The sequence below is a fragment of the Abramis brama genome (assembly GCF_963993115.1).
Source record: "Abramis brama genome assembly, chromosome: 5".
Lineage (NCBI taxonomy): Eukaryota > Metazoa > Chordata > Actinopteri > Cypriniformes > Leuciscidae > Abramis > Abramis brama.
Window position 1 is genome coordinate 21,396,115 of NC_139967.1, and position 26,913 is coordinate 21,423,027.

Sequence of the window (26,913 nt, forward strand, 5' to 3'; positions counted from 1 at the left end):
CTGCACCTGACGCACAACACGAGGACTCAACTTCTTTGATTGACCCTTGCAAGGCCTGTTCCGACTGGATCCCGTCTTGGAAAACCTCTGTATGACCCTGGCCTGTTACTGTAACTCAGTTTCAGGGTGTTACCAATCTTCTTATAGCATAGGTCAACTTTGTGGAGAGCAACCATTCTAATTCTCAAATCCTTAGAGTTCTTTGCATTGAGGTGCCATGTTAAACATCCAGTATGAGAGAATTGTACTCAAAGCACAAATTCTAACTGCTCTAATACAAGATACAACAATTTGTATGGTCCTGTCAAGCAGACAAAAACATGAACATGATGAATAGGACATGTGGCTTTGCATGGTTAAACGACGTACAGCTATTATCACTTAGAGTGTACTCACTTTGGTTGCCAGCTATTTTGACAATAATGGCTGTATGTTGAATTATTTTCAGAGGACAGTACATATATACTGATATACAAGCAGCACATTGACTACTCTAAAATATATCCAAGTTTCATTTCTATAGTATTGTCCCTTGAGTAGATACACTAAAATGTTTGCTAAAATGTGAGGGGTGCACTCACTTTCGTGAGATACTGTACATGGGTTTTGCAACAGATTTATGTGCTTCCTTGCTTGATAATCCTGTTTGTTTCATTGTTGCTGTTTTCTTGCTGTCAAGTAGCAAACAAATCTGTTTATCAATCCCCATTACCCAAGGAAAAGATGAAATTGTATGTATGTGTCTACATTAACCTGTAGGATGATGTCATAATTTGTGTTGTGTGTGTGTGTGTGTGTGTTCCTATAAAAGAAAGAAAAAAATAACAATAAACCCCAAATCCACTGACATATTTATGGAAGCAGCTGACACAGTTTTCCATGCACAGTCTTCCCAAAGATTTTGCAATGTTTTGAGGAGGCGTTTTTAGGTGGCTAAATCCTAAGCAATTTAACACTCTTATAGAAACAGATTCGCATTATACCAATAACAAGTGTGCTCTTAATTATGTTTGACAACTCATTATTATTTGTTTATTGCATTTATAAAATTGCACTTATAAACTGTAGAATGACTAGCAATGGTCGCAAATATACTACTACTTTATATCTGTGTGCAATATTTGAAGAGTTGTTATGAAAGGAACAAAGTAAAAACAGTCCAATCCAAGGTTTATGGTTGATCACACAGATGTCATGCACAATTCAAAAACCTTCACTCTTGTCAGTATCTTTGAAATTTTAATTACTTATCTCTACCCAGAGCAAAATCAGTCGTTCTTTTATCTTAAGATTTTTCATCTGTCTCTTTTCTTTATGCAGATGAGGTAGAGAGCTTTGATAATCTGAGTCATGTATCAATATCTCTGACAGATTGTTATGCAATGCTCTGCAATACGGCAACATTCCTGCACATGTGCTCACAGACACACTTACACTCACATGCACACTCAAACAAGCATGTCAGAGGAGAAAAGACAAGCATTGCATCACACACACACACACAGATCCTTCAGTAAATCAAATTCTGGTCATTATAAAACTGGAGAGAAAAGTAACATGTTGCAGAGGTGTAGTGTATTATATCATTGGTAAGAGGCACAAAATAAAATAAACTTTATTGGAGGTCTATAAAAATGTTGGCCAGTTCAGCCTTGTGATTTAACACTATTTCCAAATGGTCCCTGCTATAATTATGGTATAAAGATAATTTATTACGTTGGTGCTTAAAAACTGGCAATAATACAGCACAGCCTCATCATTTTTAACATCATGGAATATTAGATTTATAGAGACACATTAAGGACTTTTTTCCCCCATCAGACATATTGGGCCCTATTTTAACGATCTGAAATGCAAGTGTCAAATCTATCTATCTATCTATCTATCTATCTATCTATCTATCTATCTATCTATCTATCTATCTATCTATCTATCTATCTATCTATCTATCTATCTATCTATCTATCTATCTATCTATCTATCTATCTATCTATCTATCGTTTGTAATAATATGATTTGCAAAAATGAAAACTGCTGCTTCTGTGTAGATTAGAGAATCAAAGTGTATGCGCGTTGTGCACGCTATACATTATGGTCAAGCATGCGCCCTTAAAATAGCATAATGAACAATGCGCGACGCGCCACTGACTTTAGACTAGGTTTTTTCTGGCCAGTGGCGCAATTGTTTTATGGAACAGGAAAATAGCACCAGGGATTGTTTGCGCCGGGACACGCCTCCTTTTTTGCACTGAACCACCCAGGGAGCGCAAGTTCATTCCCTAGTTTAGCGATGTGCTTTTGTGGAGGGAAAAGCGCGCTTTGCGCGGGTGCAAAATAGGAATGAAACATGCGTCGGTGTACAAAGTCAATTGCGCTGGGTGCAAGATAGGGCCCATTGTCTGTTTGCAGGTTTCAAAAGCCAGTAAAATTACAATGAACTTTGTGAACAGGATGCTCTGCTCTTGAAACAATTGTGTTGAAACTGAAATGATGGAACTAGAAATATGAAAGACTAAATGAATAGAAGCATTGAGTCACTATCATGACCAGCACTGTCACATGCTGGAGTCACTGATGAAGTTCAGGCAGAAAGAAAGATCTAGTCACATTGACGAAGGCAACAACATCTCTGATGTCATTGTTTAAAGTATTCACAAACTAAATACTTGAGGAATGTTGAGAAAGAGAGATACTGGTGCTGGTTCTGAAAAATAAACATATGTGATCTTTGCTTTTCAGCACTATGCACACAAATCTAAATAACATACATTGTAGGTGGTCTCAGACCCTCTTATTAAAAAGTACTATGGTGAATAAGTAACCAGCAACTAATAGAGAATCTGCAGTACTTTTTACACCGCAATACATTGGTGGGGCTATTTGTGGGCAGTGAGTACTGTCACTTGTTATAGATCTAACTGAAATAGCTGTTTCTTTCTTTCTTTATCACATTAGCCAAACAGCAGTCTAAGCTTTTGTTTATTGTGTGCATGTACTGTATCCCAGCTTTGGGTAACTTAAGCACTATTTGGACGGGACTAGTTTTCTAAACGACATTTGAGTTACAATTCTTATCACTCGATGTTTGTGATTTCATGAACCGATTTGGACGGGACTAACAGAACAAGTATGTGTTTTCTAGACGTAGGCGTTACAGAAGCACATCTGCTGTGCTTTTTAATGCATCACGTACATGTCTTTTAGTTTATTATTTGTTGATATCATTTTGACTTATTATAAAAAAAAACACATTTTTAAGTAAAATTCAAGAGTTTATAGCAGTGGCTGTTTATTATAAACTTGCATTACTCTTATCTGAACTCGACATTAAGATGGACAGTATTCGCTGTTTCCACGATTTGTCTCTATTTATTAATTTTATAATGTTATTTTTTTTGTCTGATACCATCCATTCTGAAAAAAATTAAAGCATGCTGAAGATTGGTGCGCAAACGGTAGCTCAGGTAGGTAAAAAAAAAAAAAAAAAATGAGGAGAAACATTAGGTAATTTGCTCTGGAATTTTTCAGACATGGCAGATTCGGACGGGATTAAAATCACAAAGTACGTCTATTAAACAAATTTCTCTAATGTCCCGCCAGAATAGGGCTGGTTTATATTTTAGTTCTAAATTAGAGAAAGAGAGTTGATCTCAACCATGTTGTTTATCATATACAGAATCTTGGATAAATATTCATATAGTCTCACTCCAGTATTAGATCACAGAATATTTCAAAGTCTTGCAAATTATTTAAAGTAAAGAGCAAAAGTTCTGCCACATAAATATTTCACCTTGATGTATTTTTTTGGGGGAGGAAGTTAAGAAGACCTTTAGCTTGGTAGAAGCCTGAAATGACACTGCCACATTCACATTTGGATCAAGGCTAAATGCTCACTATTTTTATTACAATAGAGAACGAGACTTGGCAATATAAGACATCTGACAAACTTGCACTTGAATAGCATTTGCATAGCATCGCAGTGTTTTCTTCAAAATCTGTTCACCTGGATTAACCTGCACTGCCAACAAACACTTGAGTCACACATACTGGTTTTAATATGATAACATTATACTGGTGTGGTGTGAATAAATATAACTTGCATAAACAAATTTGAATAAATACAAACAACACTTCCATATACATATGAATTATCAAATTTATATAAATTACATTTTAAAAAATAAATACAAATAAAATATATATCTTTTTTATTAAGTGATAAATGACTACAAATGTTTAAATGTAAAAATAAGAGATTTTTAACAGTATATTTAGCCTAACTTTTTATAGTACGGACACAATGACTGGTGGGTACATGTTTGCCTCCACTTCCTGTAAAGTATTACTGCATATTAATGTACACTTGTTCCCTATGCCATATATAGTGCCCTTTGAACTGAGTATACATGCCTGTGAGGTCAACTTAATGAGATCTATACTGGCCGAATGGAATGTACCATTTGTTTCACCATAGTTTCAAGCTATTGTCACTGTCACAGCTCATAGCATACTTCTATGTGCTTGACTGTTTGGGTGTGTGTAAGTCTACGATGAAGGAAGTCCAAGGGCACCAGTGGAAATGATGCACATTCTTTAGTTTTCCTGTTGTGACCAACAGGTTTTCTGCGTATGTGTGTGTATGCGGTAAAAATTTAAAGAATGTCAGAATATGTGTGTCAGAGCTTGTCCCTGGTGCTTTTCGAAGTGTCTATGTTTGCCACATTAATGTGTGTGTGTTTGGGAAGAAGAGGGTGTGTGTTCTTCTAGAAACCATAAGCTATTGAACTTGATTTGATCAAGTACAAACACTCCTTGAGGAACAACTGACTAAATTCTCGGTCTGCACTCTGATGATCATCATTACTGAGTCAGAAACATGTGTTGAAGGCTATATGTGTTTGTGGAGGAGAATGAACCAAAATAATAAATGTCTTTTCCTGTTTTGTTCAAACACACACGGCATTGTGTGTGTGTGGATGCCCAGGTCATAGTGTCAAGCACACGTCACTCACTGCATGACGCATCTCAGCAATGATCACAGCTTCCTCTGCCTCCCTCACACGCTCTTACTATGACAATGACAAATAATCTGTGCTTGAGCTGCTGGGGAAATTTTGTAGAAAATCCTTTGGTTTTAAGTTAAAAAAGGATAAAAATGTCACAAAGCATGTGATTTGTTAAAATGAAACCTGTCATCATTAGCTTTTGTGTGTGTGCATGTGTCACTAACTCTTTCATAATAGCCCTGTGTAAGCGGCACTTCATTAACAGATTCCGATTGACCAATCATGAAAGGATCAGATGGCCAACTGATTGTTTGTAATGAGTAGAGAACAATGAGCATCCTGTTTTACACTCACACACACACACACACACACACACACACACACACACACACACACACACACACACACACACACACACACACACACACAAGCTTGCCTTTTCCAGCCATGTCTAAAACAAGTAGATTCAAGAAGTGATTATGAAGAATGACAAGTTTCACTGCCATTAAACTGCTTAATGTTAACAAGGCAAGTATAAACATACTGTAGTACAAAAAAAGTAAACCTTTTACTGCATGTAAATTACTAAAATGACAACAAATGACAACATGCCCATTTGCACCTAGGATTCACATAAACATATTCCCACAGTCAAGGATGCTAGCAGGGACTAGAAGTGAAGGGGAAAAAAATTAAGTTTAAGCATCCTTGCAAACAAAATAAAAAATAAACTTTTTGAGGATTTGAGTAGAGAAATTAGATAATTGTGTTATGCAGTGGAATAATTAATGGGATACCAATGTCATCTTGTAATATCAATGGCACACGTCACAGCAGCTATTAATTCAGTCACCAGTGTCACATGATCCTTCAGAAATCATTTTAATATGCTGATTTGCTGCTCAAGAAACATTATCATCAATGGTTGTAATGGTTGTGCTGCTTCATATTTTTGTGGAAACTGATATTTTTTTCGGGATTCTTTAATAAATTCCTGTCATTTTTGATTAAACAAATGCATCGTTGCTGAATAAAAGTACTGACCCCAAACTTTTGAACAGTAGTGTAAGTCACTTTGAAAAACAAATCTGCCAAATGCATAAAAATGCCATCCAGTCATGGGAAATGCCTATTGATACCATGTGTAAGTGGAGCGGGACGCCTGGCCAATCAAAGGCTTCACAGCCACAGTAAAAATTTCAGGACCGACGCGGGTCAAAGTGTCAGGTGCTGGGTTGAGCTCTGACTGACAGAAGCAGTGCTGAAAACAGACATGTGGAGAAGGGGATGAGAGAGTTTCGCCGGCAGGAGGAAAAAAAGTGACGGGAGAGAAATGAAGGCAGTTAACATTCCACAGGTAAAGTCCCCTACTGAATAAACCCAGAGAGTCTGTCCTGTCATAACTCACACGAGGGAAAAGTCACAAAGCGTTTGAGACAGATCTTTTGCAAGTGAAATGAGAATGACTTATCTAGTTTCTCTTTCTGGGGATCTGGTTATTAATTTTCATTCATACCTTCCCCCATTCAGACTGTGATTGACCATACATATTGTCACAGCTGTGGCGGTATCGCATTATGCCACGGAGACTGTTGTTCTTTCTCGCTGGCTTCCTGTTGGTCTCTTTTGTTTTATTCTGGTACAACAGGCTAAAATTAAGGATTAGGACAACAGCTAATCATATATCTGGACAGGCATGGAACTTAGTTGAGAACACAAGGTCATGCAAGGAAAGGATTACCAAGTAACCAACCAGCACGGCTGCTACCAAGTATTCTAGCGTTTCCAAAAAGCCCGGTTCCAGGGCAATGGCCAGTGTGGGGCCCCTAGTGAAGTGAACCCTGGTAATCCTTGTGCACTCAAGGCCCACTTCCTTCCCTTCAGCTGCAGCCTCACTCCCTGCCCTGTCTCAGGCTATTAATAGAGCAACAATGATCTGTGAATACAGTCCTGCATGGAATGCCCTGCAATAGTGGACAGACTAGTTTACATTTGAGGTATACTGAAGGCAGTCATAAGCATATGTAGAAAGCAAAGTACTGGAGATTGCTAGTCAATATAAAAATGTTGTACTATTTTGTCCCCCCAAAAAAAGGGTTAGAGCTAAAACAATAAAAACTAAAATCAATCATAAACATTATAAAGTACAGTATTAAAAATGGATATTCATTTTGAAATTTGCTAAAGATTGCATTTAACAGTGTTAGTAAATTGTAAAAATAGGATAAATGAAAATTAACAAATCAATATCCAATATAGGACTATATGAATACATTTTTAAAAATTCTAATGTACAGTACCAGTCAAAAGTTTGGAAACAGTACTATTTTTAATGTTTTTGAAAGAAGTCTCTTATGCTCATCAAGCCTGCAGTTAAAAAAACTAAAAACTAAAAAAAACAGTAATATTATGAAATATTATTACAATTTAAAATAATGGTTCTCTTTTTTAATATACTTTAAAATGTAATTTATTTTTGTGATGCAAAGCTGAATTTTCATCAGCAAGTACTCCAGTCTTTGGTGTCTTATGATCCTTCAGAAATCATTCTAATATGATGATTTGATGCTCAGTTATTATCAATGATGGAAACAGTTGTGCTGTTTAATATATTTTTTTGGAATACTTTTTTCAGGATTCATTGATGAGTAAAACGTTAACAGCATTTATTCATAAAAACAGCATTTATTCAAAATAAAAACATTTCTAACAATATAAATCGTTACCATCACCTTTTATCAATTTAACGCATCCTTGTTGAATTAAAGTACTAATTTCTTTAAAAAAAAATAGTTATTGTTCCCAAACTTTTGAACGGTAGTGTATATTGTTACAAAAGATTTCTATTCTAAATAAATACAGTTCTTTTTAACTTTTTATTCATCAAATAATCCTGAAAAAAGTATCTCAGGTTATAAAAAAAATATTAAGCAGCACAACTGTTTCCAACATTGATCATAAATCAGCATATTAGAATGATTTCTGAAGGATCATAAGACACCAAAGACTGGAGTACTTGCTAATGAAAATTCAGCTTTGCATCACAAAAATAAATTGCATTTTAAAGTATATTAAAAAAGAGAACCATTATTTTAAATTGTAATAATATTTCATAATATTACTGTTTTTTTTTGTTTTTGTTTTTTTTTAACTGCAGGCTTGATGAGCATAAGAGACTTCTTTCAAAAACATTAAAAATAGTACTGTTTCCAAACTTTTGACTGGTACTGTATATGCATTTATATATATATATATATATATATATATATATATATATATATATATATATATATATATATATATATATACCACAAAACCAGTCTTATGTGTATTTTTTTTTAAATTGAGACATAAAAGAAAAATCTATAATTTTGACTCATACTGTGTCATACTGGCTATTGCCACAAATATACCCGTGCAACATAAGACTTTTTATTTTATAAGGCTTAACCCCCCTAAACTTCCACTCAGCTCTTCAAAATGTTTGCGATTAACGCCATAATATGTACACTAATTCGTGATCATCTCAGTCCCCTTTAAAACTCACATGAAAACAGCAGCATGCTTCGGCTCATCCCCGCATTTTAGTCTGCGTTATTCAGTGTGTCAATCCGCAGTAACGCAGCACCAGCGTCAAAAGCAGAGGACAATGTGTGTGCATTTATTGGTAGTTTGTTATGATATCTGCATTTACATAATATGATGCAGGAGCAATTCAAGACGGGCTTGCTTGCTTGTTTGTTTATTTTTTATGAAATTCCTTCCATCTAAATGCGGCTTTGAGACTTTGTGACTTTTCCTACTCTTGCTATACCTCATACTTCAGTGCAATAAAATTGCTAAAATTTGTTATAATATTCATTTTATAATAAATCCAAAAGCAAAAAACATGAAAAGAACTATAAAAGGGAGTGGAAATGGTAAATGAGCTAATGAGTGGCCCTCTGCAGCCATCTACTGGTTATAGTGGTAATTTCATGTAATTTTCATGTTAAAAGTGTGTTTTGTTTTCCACCAGGTGACAGAAATCCTCCACTAAATCAATTTTTTTTTTTAAATCATACCTTCATTGGGGGCTTAGCCCCCCAATATTGAAATCCTAGAATCGACCCCTAAAATAAAAAATAAATAAAAAAATCAGCATACCAAGCAATTTTTTAAAATAAATAAATTGATAAACCTTTTAAATTATATTTATCCAATTCTGAACTGCTCTCTGCTGATGCTATTGGACGTGGGCTTTCTACACCGACGCAACACCATCCAGTTAAAGTTTTGGGTCAACCCTGGATCAGAACAAAACTTTGAGAAGGAGAGTTTAGCTGCTATTAGATTTTCAATCAGAATGAGAACGGTAACATTTACAACAACGCAAGAAGAGCTTGCAAAAGTACAGCATGGCTCTGCTCCACAACTGCAGAATGTTAAAGCACTTACTCTTGTTTCTGGTAAGTTTTCACCTGTCCACATACAGTCACACTGTCAGTGATCCACAAACAGCCGCAGGAGAGTGAAAATGAATCCCTTACCTTTCAATCACTCCAACAGTGCAAAAACACCTCACACCATCACTTCATTAGCACAAAAAGAGCCAATGGTCCCACGTCCCACTGTCCAGTTACAAGTCCAGCTACATCCAAACTCTCTCTTTTTCCTTTTTCTTCATTCACACACTCTCCTTGTAGCGGGAATAGCAGCTTTGTGTGTGAGTGAGAGCGAGTGTATGCTAGCGCTAGACTCCAACAGGGGCATTCACTGCAAACAGAGTTCAGACCCTCCCCTTTACACAAGATCTAAGCCATGCGAGCAGAGAGAGAGAGAGAGAGAGAGAGAGATAGAGAGAGAGAGAGAGAGAGAGAGAGAGAGAGAGAGAGAGAGAGAGAGAGAGAGAGAGAGATGTAGTGTAGGTATGTTATGTGTGAAAGAGAGAGCAAGAGGAAAAGGATTGTCTTTCCTTCATAGAGAACAATAATAGAAGCTTAACTAATATACAAACAAAAAACACAAGCAGACATTTCCAGGAAAAAAACTTTCCCAGTGCACTTTGTCATTAGGGTTGACTGTGTAAATATATGTCTGTTTGAAAGAAGGTGCTCTTCATACTCTACAGACGACACACACACACATATGCACACGCGGCTGTGCAAGGGAATGCCGTTGTTCATTGACGCCCTCAGGGCAGAGGGAGGGTGGGGTCAAGAGCAGGGAAAGCTAAATTCCAGACGGATACTAGACCAATCAGACGTCAGGCTGTGGTCAAGAAGGCAAAGACATCAGGATTGGGTTCTACTACAGCCAAGAAGCAGCACACTACACAAAGAACAGAACAGAACAGAAGCCAACCTCTCATTAAAAAATCATTACACGTTCATACAACTTAGAAGAAACCAATGTTGGATGACTGTAGACAAAAGTAAGTCGAAGCAGGGATGTCTTTCCCCATAACTTTTTTCTTTGAAGTATTTTTAGACTAACAATGGGTGTAAAATCTATTAAATAAGGTCCACTCTGTTCCCATCCATCCAGCACCAACAAAAGGCACAGAAATGGCTGTGCTATGTACAAAAAGAAATCAGAGAAATGAGAAGACATGCAGGTCCTATTATACGATTAAGAAAAAGTTTCACCCTTTTGTTGGGCCCTATGATTTCCGTAACACACACACAATGCAGAGATCGGTATTTTGCTGTATAAAATGTTTCTGAGTAGAGCAGTGGTTCTCAACCTTTTTTGGGCCAGCGCTCCCTATCCATTATCCGGGTCCCTTACCGCCCCCCACCTCCCGCCCCCACCACCCCCACCAAAAAAGGGCTAGATGTCTTTATTGAATGTATGCTGATTATCATTCTGTTTTAATAATAATAATGTGTATTATTCACATCCTTATTTTCTTCTTATTATTGTCATTATTATTATTATTATTATTAAATCCATAACTTTTTGTATTAAAAATGTACAACATTCATGTAATGAGCAAGTACATCATGAATCCATTTTCCAAACCATGTTTTTGTCTTATCCTGAATCACTAAGGTACACCTATAATAAGTGTTTATATTGGGACTATTTTAAGGGCTGCGACGCTTTCTCCTTGTTTCCACAAGTGCTTGCGCTCCCGTAGCATCTGTCGTTGCTATGCAACCATGAACTGCGCTCTCCATGACATGATGACAAGGAAGTATCAGCAAAGGATTAATTGATTTCTAGCCCTTGCATTAGCTTTACTACTAGATATATTTATGGAGATTAGATATAAAAACCCGCCCTGTACAGCTATGATCAGCTGTTCAGCTGAGCTTTCGATGTTGTTACGGAAAGGCCGAAGCTGATCATTGGCTTTTGTCACATGACCTGCTGTGCGCTTGCGGCATTCTGACAAGTTGATGTTTTCAACCGGACGTGTCACTTCTTTTATGAGCGCGCTTGCCGCACATTTGAAATAACTCATTTGCACGTGCATAAAACGCGATATGTGAACGGCCCATGACTGGTTCGAGTCGGCACTCGGCACCGCTGTGGAGTAGCACAGTACATGCACAGTACCAAGACGCTTGCAATTTTGTTTATTTACCGCTAGAGCGCCAAAAGTTATGGACTGCAGCTTTCATATATAATTAAAAAGAATGTCACTAAAAGCCAAACAGATTTGATTTGCCTGAACAGTGGGAATATTATTATCATAGTTTCCCAGAGAGCAAAAAAGTAATCTGAAGTAGAAATTAGCCCGTGTTAACGAAATGCAACGGTTACAAATTTGACATTAAAAATTTAATTATGTGGCTTATCGCAAATAGCAGCCAATCAGCGAGGAGCAGCCAATAATTGCAACGGTTATAAATTTGACATTAAAAATTTAATTAACAGCAGCTGTACGGCGAACAGCCAGTCAGCAAACAAGAAGCATTCTTATAAATTATTTTCAACGGAGAACATTAACAGGGAAAAAGCAGAATGATTTATTTGAACTTTCGAAATCTAACTTTCAAAATTGATTTGAAAATTAGTGTGAGCCCTGTGCTTGATGTTTTTCTGCTAATTTCTTTACTGCGTGTTGCATAGACGTTAGTTTCAGCCGTAGTGCATCTGAGGCAAGCAAGTCCAAGCGATTGCGTTACTTAGACTGCATGTGGATGACCTGGCTGAATCCCTGCTCAATGAGATATGTTGTTGGAAAAACAAGAATCAACAGCCTGATCTTTTGCCAGAGAGCCGGATACCGCTGGGCATATTTGACCCACATGCTGCACCAGCCAGAGGTTTCGTCGTCACACTGGATGTCGACAAGATGCTTCTGAATAGCGGGCTCGCATTCGATCACATCCATTTGAAAGGCCTACACAACCCAACTGGGAACATCAAGATTAAGGAGGTCCCTGAAGCGGATCTCCATGTCGACCTTGACCATCCTCAGGTGGTCAGTGTAAACTAGGAGGAGGTCATCAGTAAGAGCCTCAGACACCTGTAATGAGTATTATTTTACAGTTTTGTTCTCTTATCTCCATGAATATTTTTAGACTATTTGAATTAGTTGTTTTATTGCTTATTATTCTACTAAATGTTTATTTATATTTATAAGGTAATGTGTGCTATAGGTCTGTATTTTCAGACTCAATATAATCACTCGAAATAATAAACATTACAATGGTATTCCTGGAAATAAAATATATTAGGCTAATTATAATAATAGTGGGCCTGTTATATCTATTTAGTGTTGTTTCTGAAAAAAAGATCACCTTGGCCAGAAATGAGCAAACTCCCTCCTGCCTATACTCTGCCTGTAGAGATCTAGCCTGGAGGTGAGACTGTGGATAACCGCTTTGGATTTGACCAGAGTGTTGTCATTTCCTTGGAGCTTTAACGTGACTTCATTCATTTTCTCAAAAAAGTCTTTTATTTTGTTTATTGCTTTGACTGCAACATGGAGAGACTCGTGAAGAACTGGAGTGTTGCATTTGGCCACAAGGTTGTGGCGGTGCACAACACAATGGACTGTGAGGATATGAGGTACCTGCTCCTTCAGCAGAGGGGTGAACCCACGGTACCTGCCAACCATAGAGGGGGCACCATCAGTGGCACATGCAAGGATGTTAGAGATGGGAATTGATTTCTCCTGTAGATAAGCAGAAAGCGTGTTAAAAATGGTCTGGCCCTTGGTGTCGGTTTCCAGATATTTAGAAAACAAAAATTCCTCTGCCATCTCGTGACTTTTTGAGGCCCTATAACGGACATAGGCCATCAGCAGAGCGTTGTTGTCAGCGGTGGTTGTCTCGTCCCGCAGGATGGCACATAGCTGCTCCTCCCATTTCATTTATCCTGCGTGCCACAGTGTCATTGCTGAGAGGGATGGATTTCAGCACCTGTGTGGGATCGCGCTCCATCACGGTAGAGATTACCTCTTTGATGGCAGGAAGAACCAACTTTTCTCCAGTTGTGAACGGCTGTCCACATTTGGCGATCAGCAGGGATATTTCATATGATGCTATTAGCCCACTATCATTTTGGCTGGTATTCTTAGCAAAGAGACTGCTGATGGTTCTCCTGCCGTGTTGCTCTTTTAAGGCCTGGAAGAACCGACAGTCCTTATGCCTTGTCTGGGTGGATCTTCATAAGGTGCTCCTTCAGACGTGAAGGTTTCATGGCTTCATTCGAAAAAACTTGTTCACATAGTAAACACATTGGAAGCTGTGCATTGGTGGGAGAAGGTCTGAAACCATAATTAAGGTATTAAATGGAATACTGTCTGCATTTTTTCTTGTTCGGCAGCACCATTTTGGTCAATTGTTTTTATGATAGTGTTTGCCCGTGCAAAAGTGGACAAATCTTTTTTTTTAAATGCACTGTTTGTGGACTGTGATTTTGATCTGATAAGTGACTAAATGTCACAGAGGCTATTATGTATGGAAGACTAGGAATGCAGGATTTGTTGTGACACCTTATAAACCGAAAGAATAAGGAACAGCCTCAATTTAATTAAAACATAAAAATGTAAATTAATAAATCATTTTAAAAATTCAGAAATTGTTGTGCAATTCTTGTTTTATGTTAAATGTTTGATTATTCATGTTAAATGTAAAAAGTTACATAAAATAAAACAATAAATGAATAAATAGTAGGCCTATATTAAAAATAAAGACATATGAGACTGTTTATTCACATGTTTAAAACATAGTTTAATAAAGCCAACATTTTAAAAAACAGTTTTTCTTTTTTTCTTTATCCATTGGAAAATCTTGTTAAAATATGCTATCATAAACTTGTAGGGGCAACAAATGAACTTCCGACTCTCTCCCATGCCACTCAAAGTAGATAAAAGATGGACTGTCATTGGACAGTAAAAACGACCGTAGGTACAGTTATTAAAGCGGTAATGTTTGCCCTTAGGTTTTATCACGCATTTAGGAGAGTATTGCAAGAAGCTGCTTACATTAACCTTACTTTTGAAAAAAAAAAAAAAATAATAATACAATCATGATTTTTCATGAAAAATTATGTTAGAATTGTAGGCCTAAAATACCTTGGTATCAGCTTGTTTTCATCAATGGCATAATTAATACAAGTACAATTAATTTGTTGTTGAGTTGTTGCAAAAGAAACGATACATAGCTTACATGTCACATTAAACTGGCAGATTTTAGAATGTTGTAGGCAATTATTTTGCAAGTAATTACATTTTTAATCTTGTCTTGCCTGGATCTTTGGCGTAAACTCGTGAAGGCTCCTGATTCACATCGGGGTCCAAATACATTTTTGAACTGAATGACTACTGTATGTATTAGCCTTTATATAAATGTATTAATATTTATGTATAAAACTCATTCCACAAACACAGCACTGTTTTTTTAATCACTTTTCTATATTACTTTAGTATATAGATTGTATACTTTATGACATTATACAAACTTCTCATACACATTCCAATTTATCTATATTTTCAATTTATTTCAGATTATTTCTTTATGCATCTACAATGACAATAAAGAGCTAGACTTAATAAGAGAAAGTAACAAAAGACATGAGTGACAAATGTCACTTTGACAACAATGCTTCCAAAAGCATCACAGGACAGTTATTCATTTCTACAGAACCACCTCATGCTCTCATTCAATCCTTACTAACAAGCAGTGCACTTGGCACAAATATTCACCTCTATCTTCAGTTTTTCATGTTTTGATGTTACACACCGAGTAAACTACATAAACCTCCAATGACGCCTCTAATGAAATTGAGATAATGGAACCGAAACGAATGAATATCTAATGATTGCTGACTGCAGTAGACAGTTAACACTAACCTTAAAACCTTAAAAAAATTGTCTATTTCATTGTTTATTGCAATCAGCTGAAAATCCATGTCTTGCTTAAATGATAAAAATGTGACTTGGCCAATGCTGCAGCACACTTAATTAGACAGGAAACATGTGTATAAGTGTTTTATTTGTAGACATTTTTTAATAATTGTATTATTATTATTAATTATACATTTTTATTTTTTTAATGAGAAAAAAATTAGACTTCACTTTTAAAGTCGTGGTGTCACTTCCTGTTCAGAGGCCATTCACATTGAAACTCAAGAAAATGATACCTTTAAAACATCACATCAGATGATACACACAAAAGCAAGAAACTCTGTATCATTCCTTCAGCTAAAGTCTTCTCATGCACAAGAGCCAAAATGCAGGTTTTGGAGAGAATATCAACAGCTGTCACAAAGGAGACAAAGCCTTCATTGTGCATGACCCATGGGAAGTCCGGGATGAGCCCATGTGAGAATGGCCAGTGGTCCTCATGAGAGCCTGTTCTGAAAGCTGAAAAATGGCAGAGCACCTGCATTCCTGCCTGGAACTAAACAAGAGCAACATTCCAGAGTCTGAAAGGGCCGCCACACTTTACCACCTGGGAGATAGAAAAGCCCTCCAAGCGGAGGAGTTCTGGCTTAAACCTCCTTAGAATGGCTCAGAATGGGTCCTGCATGCTTGACATGGTCTTGCTGCACAGAATGGAATTCCACACTGGACCTACGAAATGACTTATTAGCATATGGAGAGCAGTGTTGGTTCCACATTCAATACTAGACTGTAAAAAAAGACCTGGCAAAAATACAATAACATATACAGTAACATAACGGCAATTATTTTCCAACTTTCCAACATAACGGCAACTAATTCCAACTTTATATCACAATTACTGGTCTTAATATTTTACTTTGAGTCAGAAACAGATGTTAATAGTGAACTTCTCTCAGCTCTCACAGATCTCCATCTACCTCAGCTCTGCAATTTCATAAACTAAACAAGAGAGGAAAATAGGCCAGAGGAAAGACGGATTAGACTCTACGTGCTTGCTGTGATTAGCTCTTCATCTGGGAAGTGCTTAGCAGTCATACATGTTCCTTTCACCAGCATCCAAATCAATGCTTTCAACAGTGCTTAGACTGCTCAACAAAAGTGTCTTCTCAGGCCTTTTGTTTTCAACATGTACAATGGATTGGAATTGGTAGTCACTTCCAGCAACGCTATTTCTAAACACATGCACACAGATCTACAGAGCTCAACATGTAGGCCAAAGCCCTATTTTGACAAAACTAGTTTTCCTGAAGGAGGTTAGGGAAATTTGTCTATATTGTCAAAATCGTATATTGAACACTGCATTTTTGCATACAAGCTCAAAAAATATTACACAGCACATTATTGACTGCTTTTTTGCCAACTCTGGATTCTTCTGAGAACTATAATACCATCCAGATAGGAAAGCATGTGAAAGCCTTTTTTCCCCACAACACAGACCTCTCCTAATTTATGTTGACCTTTAATCATATACTGCAACATTACTGTTTAAAGGTTTGGTGCTGATTATTTTTTATATTTTTGAAAGAAATCTTGTTGCAAATAAATCAAGTAAAATCAAGTAAATCACCAAGAATGCATTTATTTGATAAAATTAATATTATTAATATTGTGAAAAATTGTTACAATTTAAAATAACAGTTTTCAATTTTAATACTATAAAAATATTAAAATGAAAAAAAAAAATCAGGATTCTTTGATGAATAGATCATTTTAAGAATTTAGAATTTTAAGTTCAAAAGAACAGTTTATTTGAAATAGAAATACTGCCTTAAAAATAAATGTCTTTACTGTCATTTTTTATCAATTTAATATGTCCTTGCTGAATAAATTAATAGTTGCCAATTTATTAATTAATAAATTATAAAACAAAATCTTACTGGCCCCAAACTTTTGAACGGTAGTTCTCTGTCATCCTACTATTGTCCCAAACCTGTATAACTTTAGTTTCTTGAATGGAACAAAATAGAATATATTTTTGATATTGCCAACACAACTGAAGTCAGCAGAGTCTAAAACAACATATTTGGGTGAATATTTCATGCAATAAAATTTTAAAAAGCCATTACAAAACAGACGAACTCATCAAGAAACACAGATGGCTTACAGTAAAAGCTGTAACTTGTCATAATGGGTTTTAGGCCATTCAGTTTTGGATTCAGTTTTAGTAACCACTTTAAAAATGTAGGTGAAAGAAAACAATATGACTTTTTCTTAGCAATATTTCTTTCCTCAGTGTTACTTTATACAAGGCAGGAAGCATCTGACAGCCGCATCTACTATGAACTCACAGAAACACACACTCACGCCGCAGTTTTCCCATCACCAACAAACAAACTGAAAAAGTGCTCAGATCAGAGAGCGTCTTCAGAAAACAGACTAGATCTAAAAGTTACAGAAAATAAGACACCCCCCCCCCCCCTGGGTTTTTAGTTTTTTCTGTAACTAAACAATTTCTCTGTGAAAAACTTCTTGTCTGTTCAAATTCACTTTAACGATGCATTACTGCCTCCACCACTCGTTCTCACGTTCTTTCATTTCTTTCAAACTATTAAAATCTGACTCACGCTAACTTGTACAATCTGTGTTCAACTGAATACAAATGAAAGTCATAACTTCTATATTTGTAAAAATGTATGTGACAACCAATTTCTTTTTAAAATCAAGTAAGGCAGGGAAACACTATACATCCATTCAAATGGTATATTTTTCCATTTTCTTATGTTTTGTCCTATGATGGGTTGTAGGGGCATTAGGCAGGGAAACACCCAGTCCATCACAGGGCTCAATTCAAATCCTCCACACACAATTCTTCAATAAACACAGTTTTAAGTCATGCATCAGTCAGCTCCAAGGTGGAACATAATAATGTATTATTCACATAATCTGCAGCAACGATACAATATAAAAACACTGACTATAAAAGCATACAATATGACATACTGTATGAGAGTTTTGCTACAAAATGTTTCTGTAAAAGATACAGTGAAAAGCCCTGTACAAGAAATATATACAAAAGCAAGATTGCTAGAAAGTCCGATCTGATTATGCCATACTTTGATTTATACAAATGGTGGTCTGTGAACAGTCTAAGGATATGAAAAGGGTTTGACGTTTCAGAAACCCTGGCCTATGTCATTGCTAAAGTGTCATATTTATTTATTCTATTACTACTACTACTCATTTTTATTTGTTAAATATTTAAATAAATAATTAGATAAATAAAGAAAGAAAAACTTGCTAAACTCCAATAGAAAGAGACCCGTTTTAATTTATCTATATTTATAACGAATAAATCAGATATGACTTCTCATTTATTTGAAAAGTGTACTTCATACTGAAGTAATCCTACAATCACCTATTAAAAATGCATTTTGATTATTTTGGAGCACCGGCATCAATATTCTACGCAATCTGATCCCGTATTTGAGTTTGTTATTCTCCAGAAATGAAAACTGCTTTGCATAAATGGAAGGTTGCCCAGACCAAGATTAGATTTGTTTCTGAAGAGGAATGAGATAGCAGCACTGCCACATTCAAGCAGAGAAGTGTTGATTAAACCCCTCCTTCTCCCACCTTTTCACTCTCTCTCTCACTCCATCAGCTTATTACTAAGCAACATCGCAAAAGTTTTGTTTCACACAGATTTTTGAGGTCGGACTTCAAAAGCTCGGAATGCAAATGCGCGCCGCATATGCAAACATGCACACATACAACAAACATAAAGATAGACATATGGACACATAAAAATAACTCTGAAAGTTTCAAATACCAGCATACTTGGCTCACATACAAAGGCATTGCTGCTGGACAGGCAGATGGTGGCAAAGGATCCCCGAGAGTCTTAACAAGGCGCTAGCAAAAGCTGAAGGATAGAACATCAAACTTGATCTGCTCCCTTACTGTTCTCATGGGCTTCTGTAATGAAAGCCCCTTTGAGCGACTCTAGATACGAAGCGTGAAACTTTCTCACATATAAACACCCAAAAGACAAAAGATAATATAAAGACATTATTCCCACAAGATATTAAGTTAGATGGGAGAGTGCATACACATACTCTTTTACCTTTGGTCTAATAATTAGAGAGTCCCCTCCAGTCAAAGCAGGCATGTATGCAGCTCCCAGAGGCCAGAAGTGACTCAGAAAGAATGACTGAGAGATTCTCTTGTTTATCACTTCGTAGTAATCCCCCACACTCCCTCCTTCTCCCGCTCCACTTGCTCTCTCCTCTCCTCTACTCCAAGAAAAGGAAGAGTGAAGTAGGACGACAAACAGACCTATTTCCATCTCAATGAGGGCCAGGGGTTTGGTGTTCTACCTCACAAGAAATGACTTTCTCTCTCTACTCTCTCCCAAAATGCTTTTAAGACCCCATGAGGTTGGAATTTTGTTGCTTTTACTCCACTTTCATTAGCGTTGAAGCTAGCGTACTCTGTAGTGTAACACATAAGATATTCCCATTAAACATTTTGTCTTTCTCTTCAAGGAAAACATGCTAAATACTGCACTTCACAGGTTTATTCAATCAACTACACTCCAAAATGAGAATGTCCCTCCCACAAACAACACCTACGGTGACTAGCAAGAAGCAAATCTTGATGTAACTAAAGGTGTGAGCTCGATATATATTTAAGCTCAAACTTCCTGTTTTCAACAGACATGCATCAACACAGGAAAGCAAAGTACCCTCATTAAGAGATTTATTGGGGTCTTGAACTGATCTACACACTACACACTTTTTTTATCAGCATGGACACCTGTGACCACACATTAACTGAATTCTACATTGATATGCTAAATTGATTTACAACAGCTTATTTTTTTATAATTTTTATTAATACATTTACATATGTTTGGCCAGATAACCCAAAAATGTGTTCATGTGGTAACATCTGGTTTTATTAAAATCAAAACAATACGTAATGACTGTAACCTGACGTAATGACTGAATCAAACTGTAAACACCAACAAAAGTCGTTTTAAGGATCAGATCTAGCAGAAATAGTTTCTTAATCCTGATCATTTGGTATCTTTATGGCCGTCATTGCCATTCTTTAAAAGCAATAAGCCACTCGAGGCCTATCATTACAGTGATTTTACCAGTTAAGGGGGCTTTTAGGGGCTTTTCATCATGCCTGATTCAAAGGAATAAAGGAATCCTTAAACTTGAAAACATCATAAGGATTAAACAAGCCCCTGTAGGTTAAGAATCAGATGGTAAAGCGTGGAATTAGCACCCTGCTAACATACACTATAGTGAAATAACAGAAAGAAGATTAGATTCCCTGGAGTGGCAGGGGAGAGAAGTATCCAAATGATGTCGATCCTTTTCATTGCCCTTGTCGCACACTCTCTCTTATCTTTAATTACTCTCTCATCCTCTCGTCTGAATGCTCACTACATTAGAGACAGTCCTCCACTTCATCTCTGCAGCAGATGACACAAGATACACCAAATGCCAAGAAAGAATCTGGCCCTGTTTTTTAATAAAATGTTTTCTTTCTTTAACTTCTGTAATTGGTTTAGATTCACAGATATGAACATTCAGAGCTGTTTTTGCTCCGCTTATATAAATTGATTTATCTATAACCATAAGTGCATCTCTCAACCAATTATGATGCTAAACGCCAGACCTTCATCAGATCCTAAAGCTTTTAATTCCTTCATTCAGCTGTTAAATTACACATTCAAAAGAAACACTCTACATGACACTAACTGATTATGGGTACATCAAATGTTCTATCTATGGATTGGTCTCTGTATAAGGGTTTAGCAATCTCAAATCGCATAGGTAGTGATACATTTCCATGGCAGAGGACTATGGGAGGGCATCTACTCAGCTAGGGCAGGGCATTTGTACCATGTTATTTGGGGCTATTCTGGGATATTTTGAGGTTTGGCCTGCATTTAAGACAGATGTTGGGCTCAACGACTGTGTCATGAATCTGGGTTCCCTTGGCAGGACTTACTTTTTCTTTCTTGCTAGCTTTCTTTGCAATATCTCCATCTCTCTCTGTCCAGCGTATCGACCCAATTGGACCCTGAACGTCCTGTTTCCCTGAAATACTTTGGCGGTTGACTCATTCAGCTAACCGCATTCTTCCAGAACTCCTCCTCTGCCGATCAGACCTGCACCGTACTCTCTGCGCACACAGACAATGGAAAAATACTCAAATAATAATTTAATCGTTAGGTTTTAGAAAGCTCTGACCAGGGAAATTGAAAAGTGTGAGTGGAAAAGAAGACCGAGAATGTGAGGGAGAAGAGAAAGAAAGAGATTTATTTGTGTACATAAGTCAACCGCCCGTCCCATCCCGCTCACTCTCTCTCTCTCTCTCTCTCCCACACATAGATACATCTACTCTATCCCTCTCTCCACAAACTAAAGCCACAAGAGACACACAATTCAGAGAAACACAATTCCTTTAAAATGTGAAACTCCCTCACACACTCTAGCACAATCATGTATGCAGAGCACACTCCAGTTACCCACAACTCACACATAAAATCAGAAAATATAACTACAAAGCTTAGTGCAGATGGACAGAGAAAGAGAATGACAAAAAAGTAAAATAATAGCCTTATGCTACCTGCTTGAACTACATAAACATCTTCAGTAAATCTTTGGACTCACAATGATCATTGTAAAGACAGACATGCAACTAGTTTAGTCATAGGCAGACTTTTGACTAAAGTCTGCTTCACATTGCAGCTTATTTTGGTCAGAAAACACCCACTACAGACAGGAATAGACTAACTGATGGACATGTAATGCCATCAACAACATTTTTTTATATGCCATTTAGCACTGGGTTTACATAAAATTTATTATCCCACAATAATAGTTCAAGAGAGAGACAGACAGACAGACCGACAGACCGACAGATCGACAGATCGACCGATAGACCGATAGATAGATAGATAGATAGATAGATAGATAGATAGATAGATAGATAGATAGATAGATAGATAGATAGATAGATAGATCGATAGATACTCAGAAACAGTGGAACATACAGTTCTGCTCAAGGATCTCTCATCTACATGCTAAAACTGCTTTCAATACAACTCTTCACAACTGCACATGCAGTTTCAAAGATTGTGAAGCCACTAATATGGCAAACTTTGCAAGTGTTTTCCATTTTTCTGTGCAATATGCATCGGGCGTTCAGTAAACGGACTGCGGGTGGTCCATAGGTGTGCCGTCTGAGGCTGAGAATAGTTTTCAACAAACTCATGCATGTACTCTTACAACATTTTAAACACACTATGCCAAAAATCCATCTCCAGTCCACCAATACTGAGCCAAGGGCCAAGAGCATCTTTTCCATCTTTTCTCCTCAAGCACTTACCGGACTGACCCTCCGACTCAGGGCTCGTCTCAGACTCCATAACTTCCCAGACTGTCCAACAACTGAAAAACTGTGCTGAAAGGAGACAGATGGAGGAGAAAGGAAGAGAGAGAGAGAAGAGGTGCTCCCTTCACCCTATGTGTAGAGAACCACTCTGTGCCCCAACTGCTGTCCTGTGTTTGTCTACTGCTCCAGAGAGAGAGACAGTGAGAGAAAGAGACAGAATGGATGCATTGTGGCGCATGCAGATCGACTATTCCTGTAAGTTGCGGTCTCTCTTTTGCTCCTACTTCTCACATGCTTCTTAAAGACACAGTATCAGCAACGATACTTTTCACAAGCCTGCATATTTTCCTCAAGCTGTAGACTCTTTACACAATGACTTACATATAAAATGTCTAATATTTATAGACACCTTATGCCACTAATGAATATCAGTCATTATCAGTCAATATCAGATTTAAAGGTGACCGTCCGCAATAAAACATGTGCTCACATTTACAATTATCTAATTCCGAAATTCCCCATGACATATACTACATATCAAACGGCACACTGTCACATTAGTCTGTATGAGCACTAATGAGCAACTAGCATACCGTCAGTCTGTTTCAATGAGCCTTTAGTTTGGTTTAATTTTGCCAAACATCTGAATGAGCAATAGGACAACAGCTTTACAAACTATGACTCACTTTGATGTTTGTCTGTGAGGTTAACAAGCTACAAGCACAAAGTGATTTAAAGGCATTTGACATGTCAGTACCCAGCATTCAGCAGAAGCTGTGTTAGCAAACCAAGAATATGTTACACTAAACCCAAAAGAAGTTGACACTACTATTGTTAGGTATTTAAGGGATTTGTTTAAAAGGCTCTCTGGTGAGTATTTGAGCTTTTAAATTGCAGTGTTGAAGTACAGTACATACTTTCTGCTCTTCAACCCCCTAGGGAAAATAATTCTGATGTTTAGGCTGTGAGGTTGTTCCTGCTCTCACCCTCTGACATCAAACAGAAGGTGCTCTAGTTCTCAGAGGGAGCAAAAGAGTGAGCTCAGAGATTTTCTCTTTTATCATTAATCAGTTGTTCAATATGGGGAGGGGGCAAATCTGAAAATACTGTTATAAATCTGATCAAACAATCACCGTAAATATAAATATAACATCCCACCCTCCCTTCAGAGCATCTCCAAAGCCACGCCTCCTTCAAAACATGAACACGTAAAGCAGGAAGCAAACAAAAGCTTCAAGAGAGACAGCGTTAAACTACCTCACGTCTCAAAGCACATAACATTACAATAATAATAAACATTAACAACTTAAAGAGCACTGACCTGTATCACCTGACTGCTGCATATTAATTTCGGCGTTGATAGTGTTGCCATTGAAACGCATAAATTTGAGTCACGAACCGCTCCGAGTAAAACGTCACAGTTTTCCATCTCTTCATTATTGGAGTAGTTATGGTGTGAACGCAGCATAAGCTTGTTGTTTTGGATTAGGAGGAACTGTAAAAGGTGGCTTCTGTCTAACTCTGCACAGCATGAAACACGCTGATGACGTGTGATGTCTCCCTATAGGCGGAGGTATGGAACTGTACATTGACAGGCTGGTAGGACATCGTATCATTGCATTCGGAACATTTTATTGTCCTACACCTTCCATATATGATATACTGTATATATTCATATAAATACATTTAGACCACTTAACTTAGTGATTGCTATCAGGATGTGAAGAGACTTTCAACCAGCATAACAACCTACCCTGCATTTAATATACACATACAACTATACTGGACTTATAATTAACTATGTAGTTAATAATTAACTATATATTCAGATTTATAACTGTACAGTATATTCAGATTTTATATAATATCCTGTGTGGTCCCCATAACCAAGCATGTAAGCATGCATGCAAGCAGGCAAGTAAGCAGGCAAGTAAGCAAAATAAGTAAGCGAGTAAGTGAGCAAGTAAGTAAGAATTACATACTGTAAGTAAATAAGTAAATACTTAAATAAATACAAACATGAATAAATAAATGAGCAGTATAATGTTTAGATGAAGGTCTTTGAGTTTGAAAAAAGTTCAAAGTTAAAAAGTCTCAGTAAATCTAAATGTCTCTGTCAAAAAAAACAACAAAAAAACCCAGCACATTAATTAAAAGCAGAGCATACTGGAATAGAGTGTATTAGGGTCTGTGTTTCTGCATATGCCTCATGAGAAGTTGTGTGTGATCACGGTTATAAATACGGGTGCAAAAATTGCATTAATTTATTAAATAAATTGTCCACTAGTTCAGCTATGTCATTGTCTTATTAAATTGTATTAATAAATCTGATTAATAAACGCTTATGTCCAGTATATATATACACTACTATAAAACAATCTGAAAATTTACAACACACACACACACACACACACACACACACATTTGTTTCACTATATTTGTGAGGACATCTCATAGACTTCCATTGTTTTCAGGTTAATGATATTTGTTACCGACCCCTACCCCTAAACCAATAAACATAAACATGATTTTGTCGATTTACAAGCCTTTTTAACTAGTGAGGTCCAGCTTAATCAGTGTTCAACCCAATACACCCTTAAAGGGTGATTTAAAAAGTACATTTGGCAGGGCCCATTTAGCATGTGCATGGGGAAAAATACAACATTCGTTGGTAGGTCAGTCAAATTGTAAAAAACAACATCTGCCAAATAAAGTATGCACACATCAAATATAAACGTTAACAAAAATAAGTGAACGAAATAAATACACAATGAGTATTATGCTTGTCTTTTGCCAGAAGAACAGAATATTGTAGCCAACATCCTCCCCTGCTGGCCTCCATAAAAAATGACAGGCCACAAGCAAATGTCTTTGCAAATATGTATCAAAGGTAGTTTGTGACTAAAACAAATTACAAACTTTGACCAATACCTAATAATTATGATTAATAAAACTTTGTCAGTTATTGAAAATTACTGAATTTTTTTTATGCACAAAGTTACGTCTAGCAGATGAAATAATTTAAGAGACAAGCATAACTAGAAAACTACAATCAAAATTTTTAAATTACCTGATATTTCAAAGTTTTCTATGATCATAGGAGACCCTAGATAGACAGTTGTTTGGCTGTGTTAAAAACATGTATGTTAATAGAAGTGCACTCACTGCTGTCCACTGAGAGATGGCATTGGAATTCAGGGAACTGCGTCTCCACAGGAACACTGATGGTGCGACGCAGCAGTCTGGATTGGCAGGTGTCAGTCCTGTTCCCCTGTAGGAGCAGAGGGTGTATCTGAGAACGAGAAACAAAAAAGAGATTTGTTTAAAAGAGAAACAAATACACAATTACTCATCTCATGAATAATATATTCAATTTATATAGAAGAGATTCAAGTTAAAAAGACAATCAGAGGCAGCAAGACATGAAGAATTCAATAAAACAAGCACACAGATAGACAGAATTTGACTTTTTAATCAAAGAGATTCTAGCTACTTAAATTACTTATACATAATTAATATGTATTGTCATTTCATATAAAATGCCATGTCATAACCATGCAATAAAAGCAGCTAAAGATCATCATAGGGACAAAAAATATATTTTCAATAAAAAAAATAAAAATATAATTTTATGGACAGTAAGAAATATTTTTAGCCAGAACATTTTCTCAATTCACACACTATTGGCAGGTGAAAAAGATGGTGGCAAAAAGATGAGAGGAAAACATAAGGAGAAAGAGAGTTTCAATTTCAGCCACAGCAATCTGGTTTGACTGACAGTCTAAACCAGTGGTTCTCAGTTCCAGTCCTCGTGACCCACTGCTCTGCACATTTTGTACGAATCTGCACGAATTGAGAACCACTGGTCTAAACCAATAACAATTGTTTCATAACTGATATTTTCCAAATACTAAAAATATGAAGTGAGTGAAATTAGACTCATTTTATTGAGTGAAGTACTTGATCTTAAGTAAATCAGTGCTAAAGGGCTTGGCATAAATTATAGCACACAGCTAGTTAAAAATAATATAACCTAACCCACACCCTAACAGAACACTTTCTGCATTTTTATAAAATAAAATAAAATAAAATAAAATAAAGATACATTAAAAATCAAATAAAACTTTTTATATACAGCTTGTAAGTGCAGAAAACGTTTGTCTTTTATTTTGTATTTTTGCACGTACGTTTCCAGGTGGTTTGGTC

At 36.7% G+C, this 26,913-nt stretch overlaps 1 protein-coding gene across 3 annotated transcripts in view; it reads right to left on the reverse strand.

Annotated features, from left to right (window-relative positions):
- dab2ipb (DAB2 interacting protein b) overlaps positions 1 to 26,913 on the reverse strand; it is a 142,606-nt gene that overhangs the window by 92,939 nt on the left and 22,754 nt on the right. For 2 of the 3 annotated variants that reach the window (XM_084115375.1, XM_084115374.1), the window contains one exon: positions 25,873 to 25,999. In XM_084115375.1, the coding sequence (XP_083971501.1) occupies positions 25,873 to 25,999 (127 nt within the window). Of the gene's footprint in view, positions 1 to 9,535; positions 9,732 to 25,872; positions 26,000 to 26,913 lie in introns of those variants that run through there. The other variant, XM_084115377.1, reaches the window with a different exon arrangement.